General features: G+C 44.0%; 1 protein-coding gene across 2 annotated transcripts in view; it reads right to left on the bottom strand.

The window, feature by feature from the left end:
- Positions 1-17453, bottom strand: part of SLC28A3 (solute carrier family 28 member 3) — a 61392-nt gene that overhangs the window by 27530 nt on the left and 16409 nt on the right. The window contains exons 2-6 of one of the 2 annotated variants that reach the window (XM_033236940.1): positions 13308-13403; positions 10435-10610; positions 9657-9742; positions 5046-5137; positions 1673-1862 (exon numbers count right to left, since the gene is read on the bottom strand). In XM_033236940.1, the coding sequence (XP_033092831.1) occupies positions 1673-1862; positions 5046-5137; positions 9657-9691 (317 nt within the window). In that variant the 5' untranslated portion in view covers positions 9692-9742; positions 10435-10610; positions 13308-13403. The remainder of the gene's footprint in view (positions 1-1672; positions 1863-5045; positions 5138-9656; positions 9743-10434; positions 10611-13307; positions 13404-17453) is intronic. The other variant, XM_033236939.1, reaches the window with a different exon arrangement.

Genomic DNA, 17453 nt, shown 5'->3' with positions numbered 1-17453 from the left:
CTAAGAGTGTTCAGAAGGGTCATGGGCTTTTGGCATTTTTGTAAAATATAGGGTAGATATCTCCCATTGAATAAAATTGAAAGAATGATGAATGAAAAAAATTAAGTTTTATTTTGACCGTAGCCCCATGGGTCATGAAAAAAGTGCTAGCAGTCTTCAACATCCCTAAACAATTTTAAAAGCCCTACATTTTTAATGAGTAAAAGGCATGGGAAGAAATTAGAGGAAAAGAAAACCTGATAGAAAAATTATTTGGGGCCAGGCGTGGTGGCTCATGCCTGTAATCTCAGCACTTTGGGAGGCAGAGGCGGTGGATAACCTGAGGTCAGGAGTTCAAGACCAGCCTGGCCCACATGGTGAAACCATGTCTCTACTAAAAACACAAAAATTAGCCGGGCATGGTGGCGGGTGCCTGTAATCCCAGCTACTCAAGAGGCTGAGGCAGGAGAATCACTTAAACCCGGGAGGCAGAGGTTGTAGTGAGCCGAGGTTGCAACAATGCATTCCAGTCTGGGTGACAGAGCGAGAACCCGTCTCAAAAAAAAAAAAAAAAATTATTTGGCTTCACTAGTCAATAAAGAAATGGAAAGGATGAAATACCAGTTGACTTAATCATAAATAGGCCTTGTGTGGTGGCTTATGCCTGTAATCCCAGCACTTTGGGAGGCCAAGGCAGGTGGATCATCCGAGGTCAGGAGTTTGAGACCATCCTGGCCAACAAGGTGAAACCCTATCTCTACTAAAAATAAAAGAATTAGCCGGGCATGGTGGTGGGCACCTGTAGTCCCAGCTATTCAGGACGCTGAGGCAGGAGAATCGCTTGAACCCGGGAGATGGAGGATGCAGTGAGAGGAGATCGCGTCGCTGCACTCCACCCTGGGCGACAAAAATGAGATTCCTTCTCAATAAATAAATAAATAAATAAATCATAAATAGATATAAAGATTTGTGTTCATCATAATAATTAAAATAGCAAAGATTTTGTAGGTAAAATAAATGGTCAACCATACAGGAACTATAATCAAATTCAAGATTGAATATGTTCTATGATCCTCATTTTGTAAATAAATTGCAAAGAGAATAGGTATAACTCGTAAAAGAAAAAACGTTGGTAAAAATGAAAGCTCTTTAAAGACACGTCATCAGCAATCTCCATCAGTTTGTACTTATAACCCAATTCTTTATTTACAGGTATTGAGATTAGATGGCATTTGTGCTGTTCCCTATCTAGTGCCAGGACAGACATTACTGATTGATCATGGTGCCCTTCCACTGACAGGTCAGAGGGAGAGCGAAAGCCATCCTGTTAGGACAAAACTTTCACTCTTTTCTATTTTTCTAACTACTTCCTAATATGTAGGCACAGCGGTGTCTCTCCCTAATATAGCACATGGAATGTAATATGCTCATCATCTTTTGGACAACATTTTATCATTTAATACACTTGACATGAAGGCAGTTTGTGAGGACATTTGCACACATTTCATGAGCCATTGCCTCATCTAGGCTTTGATTTCCCGTTTGTAAACTGAAGACATTGTAACAGATTACTCCCTAGGATGTTTCTAGCTTCCATATCCCATAAACGAGGAAGTAATTTCAGAACAAATTTTTGAAATGGTGTTGGAAAAGACTCTCTCTTAACTGAAGTAAGAGAACCGATTGCATTTACCACTTCAGCCAGAACCAATGGCCGTTTAGAAGCCTTCTGCTAGGAGACAGCATCTCATAAATTCGATGTTCGTATTTGGCCATCAGGTGATCCCAGACAACAAAGAAGATGGCAGCCACAGTGATCACAAAAAGAGGAAGGGCTCTGTGAAAGTTCAGCACACAGGCCGCAATCACCATAACCAGATAACCTGTCCAGGAAGCAAAAACAGACATTGAACATCACTAACTACTGGGACACGCCTCCAGCCTCCAGCCTTGATTTGGCTCAGGTGAGAGGAGGTTTAATCAAGATATTATTGAATGCAGGAGTGCTCTTGATATGGCTGCTGGCTTCATTTGATGGGGGGCTTTTGATATTTTTCAAAGCAAGTCTGGAAAATTATCGCCAAGAATGCTAGGAGGACAGGGTGCTAGGTCTTTTTATTCTTACAGGACCTTCTGAGTTCTTGAATCTTGATGCTCAATCATTGGGCCTCTAAGTACTGGCCATTTTTATCCCTGGCATTCAGTCTCGGCAGGTGAACTACTATCAGAGAAAGGCTGAGTGTTGAAGCGACCACTGCAAAGAGGTACTGATTCTTGTGGTTTGCAGTTCAGATTCGGTCTAAACTTGAGTGAAGGCACAGACCTACCAACAACAGACTACTTCTCTAAGTGACAGAGTCTCTAAGGAAGAGAGGTAGGGGCAATTACCAAGGTGGCTGCTTTCGAAGAGCAGATTCTGGGATAAGAATAAGGTTTCCTATTCCTTTTTTTTTTTTTTTTTTTTGAGACGGAGTCTCGCTCTGTCGCCCAGGCTGGAGTGCAGTGGCGCGATCTCGGCTCACTGCAAGCTCCGCCTCCCGGGTTTACGCCATTCTCCTGCCTCAGCCTCCCCAGTAGCTGGGACTACAGGCGCCCGCCATCTCGCCCGGCTAGTTTTTTTTTTTTTTTTTTGTATTTTTTAGTAGAGACGGGGTTTCACCGTGTAGGCCAGGATGGTCTCGATCTCCTGACCTCATGATCCACCCGTCTCGGCCTCCCAAAGTGCTGGGATTACAGGCTTGAGCCAAGGTTTCCTATTCCTAAAGGTCTGCAAAGGTGGTCTGCAGGTTAAATCTGGCCTGCTACTTGTTTTTGCAGGTGGCAAGTACATTTGTATTTGTGTGTTTTGAGAAATAAAAATAAAGTCCTAACTCACTCAACCAACTGAACTGACCCTTTAACCAGAATTCCTTCCTAAGGAGTAAGCAGAAACCAGCTCTGGAAAACAAGAAACGGAAGACTCATTTCTCTATCGCCTTTAGCCAATCATCTGAGGTGGTAACCAAATTCCCCCTCCCTCTTAGAGTTTTTGTTTGTTTGATATGGAGTTTTGCTCTTGTTGCACAGGATGGAGTGCAATGGTGCGATCTCGGCTCACTTCAACCTCTGCCTCCCAGGTTCAAGCGATTCTCCTACCTCAGCCTCCCAAGTAGCTGGGATTGCAGGTATGCGCTACCACACCTGGCTAATTTTGTATTTTTAGTAGAGATAGGGTTTCACTATATTGGTCAGGCTGGTCTCGAACTCCTGACCTCAAGTGATCCACCTGCCTCGGCCTCCAAAAGTGCTGGGATTATAGACGTGAGCCACCGTGCCTGGCCTCTTTAAAATTTTGATGTGACATCTCACCAGTTTCACAAGGCATTTCTTCCTGATAAGAGGCTGCTGACCATGGAGTGGTTCTGGCCAGTCCTGGAGGATGCACAGTGAGGGTTTCTGTGTCCTTTGCTTTACCTTTTGACTTCACAGGGCTGATAACTCCACCCTCAGATCATGGTAACACTGCTATTTTTTATATACATGCTCCATAAAGAGGCATAGATCTCAGTTGTGCATGTACATGTGTCTCCTTGGATAAATATTCATGACTCCCCCATAGCTTATTGAATATTTATGCTTAGCCAATCCTTTCAGCATAAATTCCTGTCTTATTCTTGTCTCCCTCAAAGTACTTGTTTCTGGCTTCTATTGGAGACTACACTTCCCAGCCTGTCAGAGTGGCCACCTTGCAGGCTGCAACCCTTTATGAGAAACAGAACTTTCCTTTCCAAATGTTTGAACCTCATGATTGATTCTTCAGTTGACAGTTTGTATGTGTGTTCTAGAAATAAAGTTGTGTTGGAATACAGCCATGTCTGTCTACTTACGTATTGTTTACGGTTGCTTTTGTTACTACAGTGGCAGAATGGCATGGTTTTGCCCTTACGTATGAAATACTGAAAAGCCTAAAATATTATCTGGCCCAGTATTCAGAAAGCTCACCAACCCTACTGTTTCCTATTCCAACTGTCTGAGCACCGCAAAACCACTGACCTTGGCGGTGCAGCAGCCTTGGATTGATGTCTGTGGGCTTGGATGGGGGTGCTTATGTTTTATAGACAGGAGTGTTCTTTAAAATGGGCCAAGTTCAGTGTGCTGAGCTTCAAGAAAAAAAATAACAATACAACAAGACAAAAACAAAAACAAAAACAAAAACAAACCAAAACAAAAAACAAATAAAGTGAGCCAAGGAGTTCTTTGTTTTGGAGGGAGTAAAAACAGGAGACATTTTTGTCCTGCCTTCAGGCAAGCGGAATGGGCTAGATGGCCCTAGACTACTCATGTCGTATTCATATAAAGAATTAATCACTTGTGTTTTCTGGATTTGTGTGAACCAATGCACCCCTCAAATCCACATGACAGTAACAAAGGCTATAAGAATGAGGAGAGTAACTGACTCCGAAAATTAGCTTCCCGGCCGGGCACAGTGGCTCACACCTGTAATCCCAGCACTTTGGGAGACTGAGGTGGGCAGATCATGAGGTCAGGAGTTCGAGACCAGCCTTGCCAACACAGTGAAACCCCGTCTCTACTAAAAAGACAAAAATTAGCCAGGCATGGTGGCAGGTCCCTGTAATCCCAGCTACTTGGGAGGCTGAGGCAGGAGAATCACTTGAACCTGGGAGGCGGAGGTTGCAGTGAGCCGAGATCGTGCCACTGCTCTGCAGCCTGGGTAACAGAGCTAGGCTCCATCTCAAAAAAAGGAAGGAAGGAAGGAAGGGAAGGAAGGGAAGGAAGGGAAGGGAAGGGAGGGGAAGGAAGGAAGGGAGGGAGGGAGGAAGGAAGGAAGGAAGGAAGGAAGGAAGGAAGGAAGGAAGGAAGGAAGGAAGGAAGGAGCTTCTGGCCTCATAAATGGGGTAGGGAAACAATTTGCAAAGGCTTCACCTATTAAGGGCTTCTTGATTTACTTCTCAGCCTCCCTGGATGATTCAGTAAAGGTTTAATCTCTTCCCACCTAAAGTTAATATGTGTGAGAACCCCTGCAAAAAAAAAAGACTGTGGTATCTCTATCCCTTTTTGTTATTTACCTGCTAATAAAATGCCCCAGATGATGTGCCGAAGAGTGGTTTTGTGTTTCCTACAGAAACCACATACTGTGTCATATCTCCTTTCCAAACACCTGCAACACAAAAGCAAAAAGGCAGGGAGAAGTAAATACCAAAAACATGAAATAAATTGTATGCTGAGGCTAGATTAGGCTTTGTAAACCAAGAAAGCAAACAAACACATGTGTGAGGCATATGTCTTACAAAATAGAAAGGGGAAACTCATTTCATTTTAGACTAGAGTCAGCCATGATCGTGACCATTCATTGATCACCATCACTGAATAAGTGTGCCAACCCCTGAGGGATTAGAGAGGTGCAGACAACATGCTCCTGGGAACAGAGCAGGGGAGATGGATAACTAACTAAAGCTGAAATAGTCACAGGAAGAGAGTGTTTCTGGCACACTACGAGATCTTCTGTTAGCTTCTAACCAATGGTTATTATGTGTTTGTTGTTAGAAAATAAAAAGCCAAGGAACTCTGTCATCCCTCTTGGTTTGGCAAAGTCTGAGCAAGTTGGTGGCGCTCTGTCCCCCGTCACCATCCCCATTAGTCCAAGACTGATGGGCTTCATGGGGTGTGCTTAAAATGCAAAGTAGGATTTCCTAGATGTTAGGGCTATTAACCAATGGGTTGTCGGGGGCCGGGCGCGGGGTGGCTCAAGCCTGTAATCCCAGCACTTTGGGAGGCCAAGGCGGGCGGATCACGAGGTCAGATGGAGACCATCCTGGCTAATACGGTGAAACCCTGTCTCTACTTAAAAATACAAAAAAAAAAACTAGCCGGGCGACGAGGCGGGCGCCTGTTGTCCCAGCTACTCGGGAGGCTGAGGCAGGAGAATGGCGTAAACCCGGGAGGCGGAGCTTGCAGTGAGCCGAGATCGTGCCACTGCACTCCAGCCTGGGTGGCAGAGCGAGACTCCGTCTCAAAAAAAAAAAAAAAAAAAAAAAAGTTGTCACAGCTTTCTCAGAAAGCTCTGGAGGTGTTGGACTGTCTTTACTTCCATCCAGGGCTTTGTTATGGGGTGGGTAGGTAGTGTGTGAGCAATGTGTAGGTTGGGTCATGTCTTTGGAGGACGATCGTGTCCAGCAGTTCCCCAGGAGTGAGCTGGGAGGCCAGGGTGATAGTCACATGGCTCTCTTCTCCTTATCTGGGGATCTTCTTGTTCCCATGTAAATGCCTCTTTCTTTGGAGGCCTCTCCTTCTCCCACTTGAGTCTGGGTGGAAGGAACTTCTTGCATATTTCCCCATTGTCCCCTCCAGGTCTCGGGACAGCACTTCTAAAAATGACCATTTCTCATCCCATATAGATGATTTCCAAACACCAGGACCTCAAAGGACGTGGCCCCGAGCTGGGAGACCTGCACTCCCCTTGGCCAGTGCCTTCACTTTCCTGCCTTCCAACAGTCTCGCCTGCACCTCCAGGTGAGCCACTTCTCAAGCTTTGGGGCACAGCTCAAGCTTTTGGCTTCTAAAAAGTCTTCTTGCATCTCCTCAGACAGATACATGCCTCTGAACTTTATTCTTACTGTCTTCTTTGATTGTGTTTATTTCAAGTAGCAGGAAATATTGGTTATTTGGTTAATAACCAGTCATTTGGTTATCTCGGCTGAATAATTTCCAACCCATTAACCCTAGTGAAACCTGAGTGCCTCTGACCACACCGGAGAATTTCTCAGTCCCCCAGGGCCAGAGACCCTGGAGAACAGATGCCTGTGAGCCATACAGCACCATGAGTAGAACCTTGGATATTAAGGATGTTCAACAGACATGTATTGGTTGATAGATGAATGAAATGGGAGTAAATATTGCTTATCTGAAACAGTATTTTATGGCTCTGAGTTGCAGATCCATTCGTGGGTTATAAAGTCCACATAGTAACCAGTATTAAAATAGAAGGAGGCCAGGTATGGTGGCTTATGCCTGTAATCCTAGCACTTTGAGAGGACAAAGTAGAAGGATTATTTGAGCCCAGGAGTTTAAGACCAGCCTGGGAAACACAGTGAGACCTTGTCTCTCCAAAAAAAAAAAAAAAAAAAAAAGCTCAGTGTGATGGCACAAACCTGTGGTCCCAGCTGCATGGGAAAATCACTTGAGCCTGAGAGGTCAAGGCTGCAGTGGGCTGTGATTGTGCCACTGCACCCCTGTATCAAAAACAAAAAAAAAAAGGCCAGGTGCAGTGGTTCAAGCCTGTAATCTTAGCATATTGGGAGGCCAAGGCGGGTGGATCCATTGAGGTCAGGAGTTTGAGACCAGCCTGGCCAACATGGTGAAACCCCATCTCTACTAAAAATACAAAAATTAGCCAAGTGTGGTGGCACATGCCTGTAATCCCAGCTACTCGGGAGGCTGAGGCAGGAGAATCACTTGAACCTGGGAGGCAGAGGTTGCAGTGAGTCAAAATTGCGCCATTGGATTCCAGCCGGGAGTCAGAGCGAGAATCCATCACAAAAAAGAAAAAGAAAAAACAAAAGACAAGAAAGAATAAAAGTATTAAAAGTATCATAGTGTATCATTCATACATAAGAATGATAGGTATCACTTCATGAAACGTTCATCATTATGTATGTGTGTGAATATGTGTACTGAGAATTAGAAACAGTGCTCTAGAAAATATTGGGTGAATAAAAGTGTAGTGAAGACATTTTTTCATGGTCTAATTTAGGAAAGGCTAATGATGTATTATTCTCAGTTGAATATATGTTAAAAAGCAGCAGCAGAGGGTGACATTTAATAGGGTATATTCACATACTGCAGGTTGACTCTATCAGGTTCTTTAATTGCAGGGAATGTGTGTAGTCCATTACAGCAATCTGACTTCCCCATAAAGCAGAGTACCTGCAAGTAGACACTTTGGTCATTTGGTTATCTAGGCTGAGTAATTCCCAACCTCCTGACGGCTGTTTCAGTCTCATTAACATTAGTGAAACCTGAGTACCTCTGACCACCCAAGAGAATTTCTCAGTACCTCCGGGTCAGAGACTCATAAAGTAAAATGAAGGATAAAACTTTGCTATGTCTCTGATATGGTAAATATTTGGGATGATGTATATGTGACAAGACCTGCCAACCCTAATTCTGGCCAACTCCAGAGGTATCGTCTGATACATGAAAACAAAGTTCCTCCCATAGTCCCAGCTACTTGTGAGGCTGAGGTGGGAGGATCACCTGAGCCCAGGAGGTGGAGGCTGCAGTGAGCTTGACAGATCTCATGACAGGGTCTTGCTCTGTTGCCCAGGCTGGACAGAATAGATTTAAATTAAAATATATTTCTGGCCAGGCATGGTGGCTCACACCTGTAATCCCAGCACTTTGGGAGGCTGAGGCGAGCAGACCACCTGAGGTCAGGAGTTCAAGACCAGCCTGGCCAACATGGTGAAACCCTGTCTCTACTAAAAATGCAAAAATTAAGTGGGCACGATGGCGCATGCCTGTAATCCCAGCTACTAGGGAGGCTGAGGCAGGGAGGTGGAGGTTTCATTCAGCCGAGATTGTGCCACTGTGCTCCAGCCTGGGCAACAGAGCGAGACTCCGCCTCAAAAAAAAAAAAAAATTAAAATCTATTTCTAGATTTAAAATTAGCACCACTGAACTCCAGCCTGTGCAACAGAGTGAGCCCCTGCCTCTAAAAAAAAGAAGAAAAATTTCCTCAGAGACATAGGAATGCAAATCAAATTTAAGTAGGAATAGAGAAGATGGACAAATACTGTAGTGTTATGACAGAGTAGCAGACAATCCTGGATTAGGAATCAGCTGAAATTGTGACCCAGCTCTCTTCCTCTCCTAGCTCACTTAGGGAAGTCAATTCTCTGAGGTTCATTTTTCAGGTCCAAAAAATAAAGATACTAATCTTGTGTCTCCTACCTTATGGTGTTGTAAGAACTTGGAATACTTTGAGGCTATTACAAGGTAAGAGTAACAGTTTGCTGGGATTTAAAGTGGATTGGGTTTTGAGCAATCAATTGCTATTGATTGACATTGAGAAGACGAATTAACTGCATTCATATGGACTGGAGCAATTAGTTGGTGATTTACACTTTTAATTAGAAGACTGTCCTGGGTGAATTTAAATCTGCATATTGTGTTCCCAGAACATCAGCAGTTTGAATTGGCCACATTGATCATCTTAGAGCTTCATTAATTTTTCTGGAAAGGATGTCGGGTAGGGAGGGTAGATGGATGAGTGGTGACAATCTCTAATAAATTACAATAAATGTTAAAATTCAAATGGGAGGTCCGCGCTGTGGCTCATGCTTGTAATCCCAACACTTTGGGAGGTCGAGGTGGGTGGATCATTTGAGGTCTGGAGTTCGAGACCAGACTGGCCAACATGGTGAAACCCCGCCTCTACTAAAAATACAAAAATTAGCCAGGCATAGTGGCCTGCGCCTGTAGTCCCAGATACTCGGGAGGCTGAAACAGGAGAATCACTTGAACTTGGGAGGCGGAGGTTGCAATGAGCCTAGAGTGAGTCACTGCACTCCAGCCTGGGCAACAAAGTAAGACTCTGTCTGGAAAAAAAAAAAAAAAATCAAAGTAATAGAACCAAATGGGAGGTAGGCTTGGTTATTTCCCTGTTTCAAAGACTGTACCCTTTTTGTTGCATCTCCTCTTCATCATCCTCCATGTCTTCTTTGTTTCTTGGAGAATCTTGCTCAACTGTGCCCTGTTCTTCATCCTGGAAATCAAACATTGGAGCAGAGATGGAATAATGAGCATCCTGGGCATAATGGACCCTGGTTTCATTGCTCAGAACTCAGGCAAAGAACTTTCAATAGGTTCTTTTAAATTATTATGCAAGAAGATGGCTCCTATTATCTACTGCACAGACATTTTTTCCCCGCTTATAATCTCACACAAAAAAAGGCAGGATCACATTGAACTCTTCCTTTCCTTCCAAACGAGCGGTTGGTATTTTCTCCTTTTCTTAAGGGAACAGGCTCGTATTTATGCTTTTCACTCCTGTCTCTCCTGTAATCATTCAGCTCCAGCTCTGTTTTCAGCCAAGTGCTAAATGAAGTTAATACCAGGAGCTGCATAAATCTCCCCTAGTACTCTGCCAGCCCCGGTTTCCAAAGGACTGAGACCAAAGCTGGATTTATTTCCCTGGCAGCCCAGGGCTTGGTCTGCGAATATGAACACTAGCTTGGCACCTTCAAGAGCCGATAAATCTCCCCTTGGGAACGAGGATCCTTTTATCAGTTGGGCGAACAAGGACTATTTCCCTTACTCAGCTAGCCCTTGCTCTAATTAATTGAGTGTAGGATATCTCTGGTCCATTTTTTCAGGGACCCAATCTTTCTAGGTACAGTTTGAGCTCTCAAATATCCATGACCCATCCTATTTCCAGGATGGCAGAGGATCTCCTACCTGTCTTCAGTCTCCAAGAATGTCTCAAATAATAAGCCTGGCTCTTGTAACCAATGGCACAGAAGCTGGTGGGGGAGGAAATAGATGGAGGTGGAGCAGTTTGAGTGTGCTCTAAGAAGTATAATGTCAAATCTCAGCACTTGTCTTCTGTCATATCCAATGTGGCCTTTGATTCTCTTTAACAGAAATCATAGAAATAAATCATTAGTGTGTGTCTGAGCTGAAAGGATTCTCAAAAATCCTATAATTCCACGAGGCCAAACTCAATTTTTCTCCTGATTCGGATTACCTTTATTTTCTGGGCTGGACCCCAGGAACTAGGAAGGTGTGAGGATAATTGTAAGAGAGACCAGCTGAGTCCAAGCTGCAGCTTCTTTGGAGAAGCTGGGGTTGAGTCTTATTCATTTATTTCTATCTAATTCCCAGCTTAGCCAATAGTTAATGTTTGGTAAATATTTGATTGAAATGATCATCATTATTATTGTCTTGTGGTGAAAGTACCCCAAATTACCTCCTATCTATGGTATGTCTAGCATTACTATTGTTGTCTTTTATTTTTCCGTCTTTTCTCATGTTTTAAAATCAACAACTACAAATCTCCCTTGGCTCCCACAATCATGGGACAACTACCCCTTTTTCCTCTCACAGTCAGGCCACTGGAGAGAGTGGCGTTTACTCTTTGGAGGTCACTTCCTCACACCCTGCCCACTTCTCCACCCCCTGTGACACTGCTTCTGCTGAATGCGTCCTGCCAGTGTCACCCAAGGCCCATTGCTATCAAATCCAGTAGCTACTCCTCAGCCTTCACATCCCCGTTTATAACTGTAAAATATCTAAATTTTTGTTTTTATGAAAAAATATTTAAAAAATTTTTTTCTACCACCCTCATCTTCTCTACTATCAAATGAACCCGGAGAAGTACATTTGTTACAACTGAGGAGCCTCCATGGACACACCATCATCACCCAAAGTCTGCAGTGAGACTCCCTTGGTCTTGTACGTTCTATGGATTTGGACACATGTATGATGACATGTATCCACCACTGCAGTATCAGGCATACTAGTTTCATGGCCCTAAAAATCTTATAGCCGGGGGCGGTGGCTCATGCCTGTAATCCCAGCACTTTGGGAGGCTGAGGCGGGTGGATCATGAGGTCAGGAGATCAAGACCATCCTGGCCAACATGGTGGAACCCCATCTCTACTGAAAATACCAAAAAAATTAGCCGGGCGTGGTGGTGGGTGCCTGTAATCCCAGCTACGCCGGAGGCTGAGGCAGGAGAATCGCCTGAACCTGGGAGGTGGAGACTGCAGTGAGCGGAGATTGTGCCACTGCCTGGGTGAAAGAGTGAGACTCCGTCTCAAAAAACAAATAAAGCCCACACTTCTTATTTGTCCACCTCCCCCGATGCCTTGAAACCGCTATTTACTGTCTCCATAGTTTTGCATTTTCCAGAATGTCGTACAGTTGGGATCGCACAATATGTAGCCAGTTTAGATTGGTTTCTTTCACCCAGTAATGTACATTTAAGGTTACTTCATGTCTTTTCATGGCTTGACAGTTCATTTCTTTTTAGTGCTGAAAAACGCTGCATGTCTGAATGTACCACATTTATTTATTCATTCACCTACTGAAGGACATTTCGGTTGCTTCCAAGTGTTGGCAATTACAAATAAAGCTGCTCTCAACATCCATGTGTGGGGTTTTATGTGGACATAAGTATTGTTTTCTTTTTTTGTTGAAGAATACTTAGTGGCATGAACTTTTTTTTTTTTACAATCAATTAAGCAAAATAGACAGTTACCAAACACTGTACTATGCATGGTGTGATTCCAATACAGATGACATATGCATGTGGGCGTATGTTTGCATTAAAAAAGGCTGTGTTCCAAAATGTTAGGCACTGACTTTTTTTCTTGAATTATGAGTCTTTTTTTGGTCTTCCAAATTTTGCTACAATAAGTTTTCCAAATTGTCTGCTTTTTAAAAAGTGATTCTTTTACCACGAGAAAACTCCTCACAAAATGACACACTAGTAGGCACCCTGAATTCCTTTTTTTCTTTTTTGATAGTCTCGCTTTGTTGCCCAGGCTGGAGAGCGATGGTGCGATCTTGGCTCACTGCAACCTCCACCTACCGGGTTCAAGCGATTCTCCTGCCTCAGGCTCCCGAGTAGCTGGGATTACAGGCACACGCCGCCATGCCCAGCTAATTTTTGTATTTTTAGTAGAGATGGGGTTTCACCATGTTGGCCAGGCTGGTCTCGAACGCCTGACCTCAAGTGATCCACCCTCAGCCTCCCAAAGTGCTGGGATTATAGGCATGAGCCACTGTGCCCAGCCCTGAATTACTTTTTAAGGGATGACCTACGTGGGTAATTTGTTCACCTTTTTTGCAACAGGAACTTTTTTGCAACTCCTGTCCAGAATTCCACATGTAAGTGAAATTAAGCAAGAGTCCCTTGGACTGGTATAAAGCTACTAAGGAATGCTAGGGCATGATGGACACAGATTTAGAACCACAGTAGAGTGTTCCTCTTGTTTCTGTCGTTTACCTTAAAGCTCAGGTGCTTTTGTCTAAGCCAATGCCTTTTTCCTTGAAATGGAGCTTGGAACTCCTAATAGCGAAGCGTCAGTGAAAACCTGTGTACGCTTCCCATCAGGGAACTCTGAGGACAGGTGGATAAAAACAAAATCTCTTTGTTTGGGCGTGTGTGTTTTCTTTACGACCGTGCCCCACACACTTTAATTACCACTTAATCTGTTCCTCTGTGTGCCAGCGGGGCGCCATGCTTTCTGTGCCCACTGTTCTCAGGTGCCTGTTGCGCAGCGGTTGCCATGGCACCAGAGTCACGCACCACAGTCTTGCTGTACCTGTTTGGTGTTTGTGTGCTCCCTGCTTTGCACAGCTCTGCTCCTTACTGAGTTGTTTCCTGATGTGTTCTCGTTCTCAAGAAAGTTTTCTTCATTCTAAGAAAAAAGTACAGATTGAAAAAATAAAAAGTTACAGCCAAAAGACAGATGTTCTTTCATGAATAATACCTAGAAGAATTTGGAGGATGAGACAAGCAAAGAATAGGTGTTCAGGTGAAGCATCTGATTCAACAAACAGCTGATAAATCCTGGGCTTGTAAAGAAACAGATGATCAGCTGGGCACAGTGGTCCATGTCTGTAATCCCAGCACTGTGGGAGGCTGAAGTGGGAGGGGAGACCAGCCTGGGCAAAATCTCGTGTCTACTAAAAATATAAAAATTAGCTGGGCATGGTGTTGTGCACCTGTAATCCCAGCTACTTGGGAGGCTGAGGTGGGAGAATCGCTTGAGCCCCGGAGGTAGAGGTTGCAGTGAGCCGAGATCATGCCACTGCATTCCAGCTTAGGCGACAGAGCAAGACTCCACTTGAAAAAAAAAAAAGAAAGAAAGTAAAGAAACAGATGACTTTTGCTGTGTTTTGTTCTGATACAAAGGTGGTCCGGTGGAAGAGAGGAGTGAGGACAATTGCCCTTATCTAGGCCAGATAACTTTCCAGTAGGCAGAGCTGGGACTGGGGGCAGGTTTCCACTCTCCTTTCTATCACATTACACTGATTTTCACCTTATAAAATGAAATATAATGTGGTAAACCATAGGCTGGATAACCTTATTCTTAGATGTTAGATTTGTGAAATGTTGAAACGGGTTTTATTTGGTTTAAAGCAATCTCTGGGAGTAATGATCACAAGAAAAATGCCCTTTTGTGTGTGTGTGAGGCTGTCTTGATTTTACTTTAAGGAACTGAATGAGATTTGCTCTCGTAGGGCTGTCGGGACCCCTCAGCTGCTGTTTCCAGAAGTGACAGACACCGGACCTGTCTCCTGTCTCTTTTATCTTTTTGGGGTATCTAGTATTTCTCCCATCTCATTTCAACTTGCCCTTTTCCAGAGTGAGGTAATGGATAAACGGTGTCAGGAAATGCCTTCTGTTAGCCCAAGTGCTATGACTGCGTCTTCAAAGACCAAGTGCATGACTTTGATTTTAACTCTGATCTCTGACTGGCCCCAGGAATCCAGCAAATATTGCAATTCCGAGTTGTACTGCATTTTCCACTTACAGAAACACAAGAATTAATAAACATGAAAAAAAGACAAAAACCTTACAGCACAAGATTCATGCATCAAAGTATTGTGCCATACTTCCTCTTTTGTTACAGTTGCTTATATTCTACAGTTCTTTGCATATAGCAGACACTAACAATTTTTTAAATTAATGACCTACAGTGATTTTAATGTTGCATTAGCACAGGAGTGTAGTACCCCTGGGTTCTTGATATAAAAATACGGCATGGGCTGAGCATCGTGGCTCATGCCTGTAATCCCAGAACTTTGGGAGGCCAAGGCGGGCAGATCACGAGGTCAGGAGATTGAGACCATCCTGGCTAACATGGTGAAACCCCGTCTCTACTAAAAACACAAAAATTAGCTGGGCGTGGTGGCATGTGCTTGTAATCCCAACTACTTGAGAAGCTGAGGCCGGAGAATTGCTTGAACCCGGGAGGTAGAGATTGCAGTGAGCTGAGATCGCACCACTCTGCACTCCAGCCTGGGCGACAGAGCGAGACTCAGTCAACAAACAAACAAACAAACAAACAAAAAAGCATGAAAGGAAAAAATATACATAGTATGGGAAGATGACAGAATGTTGCTAATTGTTGAAGTTGGCTGACAGGTACCTAGAGAATCATTTTATTATTCTCCTACTTTGGTGGATGCTAAAATTTTCCTTAGTAATAAGTTAAAAATAAAACCAAGCATAAGTTGGTAGAGTAACAGGACACAGGTCACTAAGGGGCTAGTCCTTAGGGTCCCTACTGAGCAGGTCACACTCTCTCAAGTCTCAACTCCCTCATTCATACAACACAGTTTGGATTTGGAGCTCTTGTGGATCCTTCCGGAATCCTGACATTTTCCGAGATTCAGCTTCTTGACGTTGATTCCTCCTGCCCCCTGGTGGCAGGATCTGAAAATTACTGGTGGAACACAGGGATGGATCCTTCGTTTTTAAAGTTAATGAAAGTGGAAGGTGTGTGTGTGTTGAGGGATAGAGTGGGCACTTCTTTAAGTGGCAACAAGGGCGCCTGTGGTTTTGTTTTTCACTGTGTAATAGTCTTATTTTTGCCGCCAGCAGAGTATACGCCTTGGCCTTTTAGTATTTTCTGGAAGAACAATGTCCCCCACTTGAAGATTCCCAGCAGAATTAATGGGGTTATTGTGGATATTTACTGGTACCTGGAAATGACCATTAAGACAACTGTCTTTCTACTACTTTTCAAATTAGAGTCATGGGGCTGTGATATGGGGCCCCAGATAATGTCTTAGCCCGTTGTTTCTTTCCATTTATTTAGCAACTCACATTACTAAATACCTTTGCACACTTAACACCCTACAACCATGACTGCGTTCTCATGGCAAAATCTATCCCTCTGTTGAAAGTGTAAGAAAGGTGAGGGAATTGTGTTGTGAGTATGTCTAGGCCGTTTACAGCTTACCACGTTTAATTTCTCTAGTTAACTTTAGTTGTTAGGTGTGCTAAACGATGAGGGTCCTGATTGAGCCCCCTTTGAAGGGACAGCCTAGTAACCAGGAATACATTGTGTCTGGGGTTTGTTTCCCACCATCTCTTTGATCTTGCACTTTCTATGTGGCTATTACAGGGAGGCACAGATGGACAGAGGCATTTTTATTGTCTTCCTTTCATTCACTTTCTAAACCTATGATAATTTCTAGAACACTGGAGATTTCTAAAATTACTCCCCTTTCTATTTGTGGTATTCCTTTTCAAAGAATGTTAGTTGACACATGGTCACCTAGGCAAAAGGCTACATTTCCAAGCTTCCCTTGCAACTAGGTTCTGGCAACGAAATGAAAGTAGAAAGGGTGCCCTGTCGGGGTCAGCTGGGATGGCTGGCAGGTGCACTTGGTCCTTTTTGTCCTTTCCTCTGTCTTGCTGCCCAGTGTGAGGCTGATTCCAACTGAACCATGGATACAAGGCCCACATCCTCATGATGTCAAGGTGCTGAGTTGGGAGGAACGTGGGTCCCTGGAAGCCTTGAGCAGGAGGCTCACCCCCAGCTCTGTACCACCCACCTCATCTTTAGTGGGATGAAAATAACTTCTCCCTTGTTACTTTTGGTTTTTGCTTTTATTTTGCACCAAATGATACAGTATTTAGCAGATAGGAGACCCTGTGTAAAACTCTTGTCTGGGCCTGGTGGCTCACACCTGTAATCCCAGCACTTTGGGATGCTGAGGCAGGCGGATCATGAGGTCAGGAGTTCAAGACCAGCCTGGCCAATATGGTGACACCTCGTCTCTACTAAAAATACAAGAATTAGCCAGGCGTGGTGGTGTACGCCTGTAGTCCCAGCTACTTGGGAGGCTGAGGCAGAAGAATCGTTTGAACTGGGGAGGTGGAGGTTACAGTGAGCCAAGATCCTGCCACTGCACTCCAGCCTGGGTGACAGAGTGAGACTCCGTCTCAAAACAACAACAACAACAACAACAAAAAAAACTCCAAGAAGCCTGTGAGGTGGGTACCATGATCCACATTTTCACAGACGAGGAAACTGAGGCAAAGATAAGTAAATCACTTGACTTAGGTTGTATAGCCAGAAATGGCTGGGGTAGGATCTCAACCCAGACTGTCCCTCCCCGGATCATCTTGTGCCTCTAGAGGGGTGATTCTTTGGGCCTGGCGAAGATCAAAAGACATAGTAGTCTGCCTAGGAATTAAATTCCTATTGGAAATTAGGATTAGAAAGCCTGATTTGATCTCCAGATATTAAAAGGCAAAGGTAGAAATTATAGAAATGTTGAATTATAGAAGCTTGTGGCCACTTTTAGCTACACCTAGGCTCTGTGGTCATTTCTCAAGCCATAATAGTGGCCCTCCTGCCCTGTACGCTGGTTTTAAGTGGAATATATCTTTTGAGTAACATGGGTGGGGACTCCTGCCTCTGTGGACACATCTTGTCATCATGGCTGGT

Source organism: Trachypithecus francoisi, unplaced genomic scaffold, assembly GCF_009764315.1.
Source record: "Trachypithecus francoisi isolate TF-2019V2 unplaced genomic scaffold, Tfra_2.0 Lachesis_group16, whole genome shotgun sequence".
NCBI classification, from domain to species: Eukaryota; Metazoa; Chordata; class Mammalia; order Primates; family Cercopithecidae; genus Trachypithecus; species Trachypithecus francoisi.
Note: the sequence above shows the minus strand (reverse complement) of the source record. Positions and strands in the feature narration are given on the sequence as shown.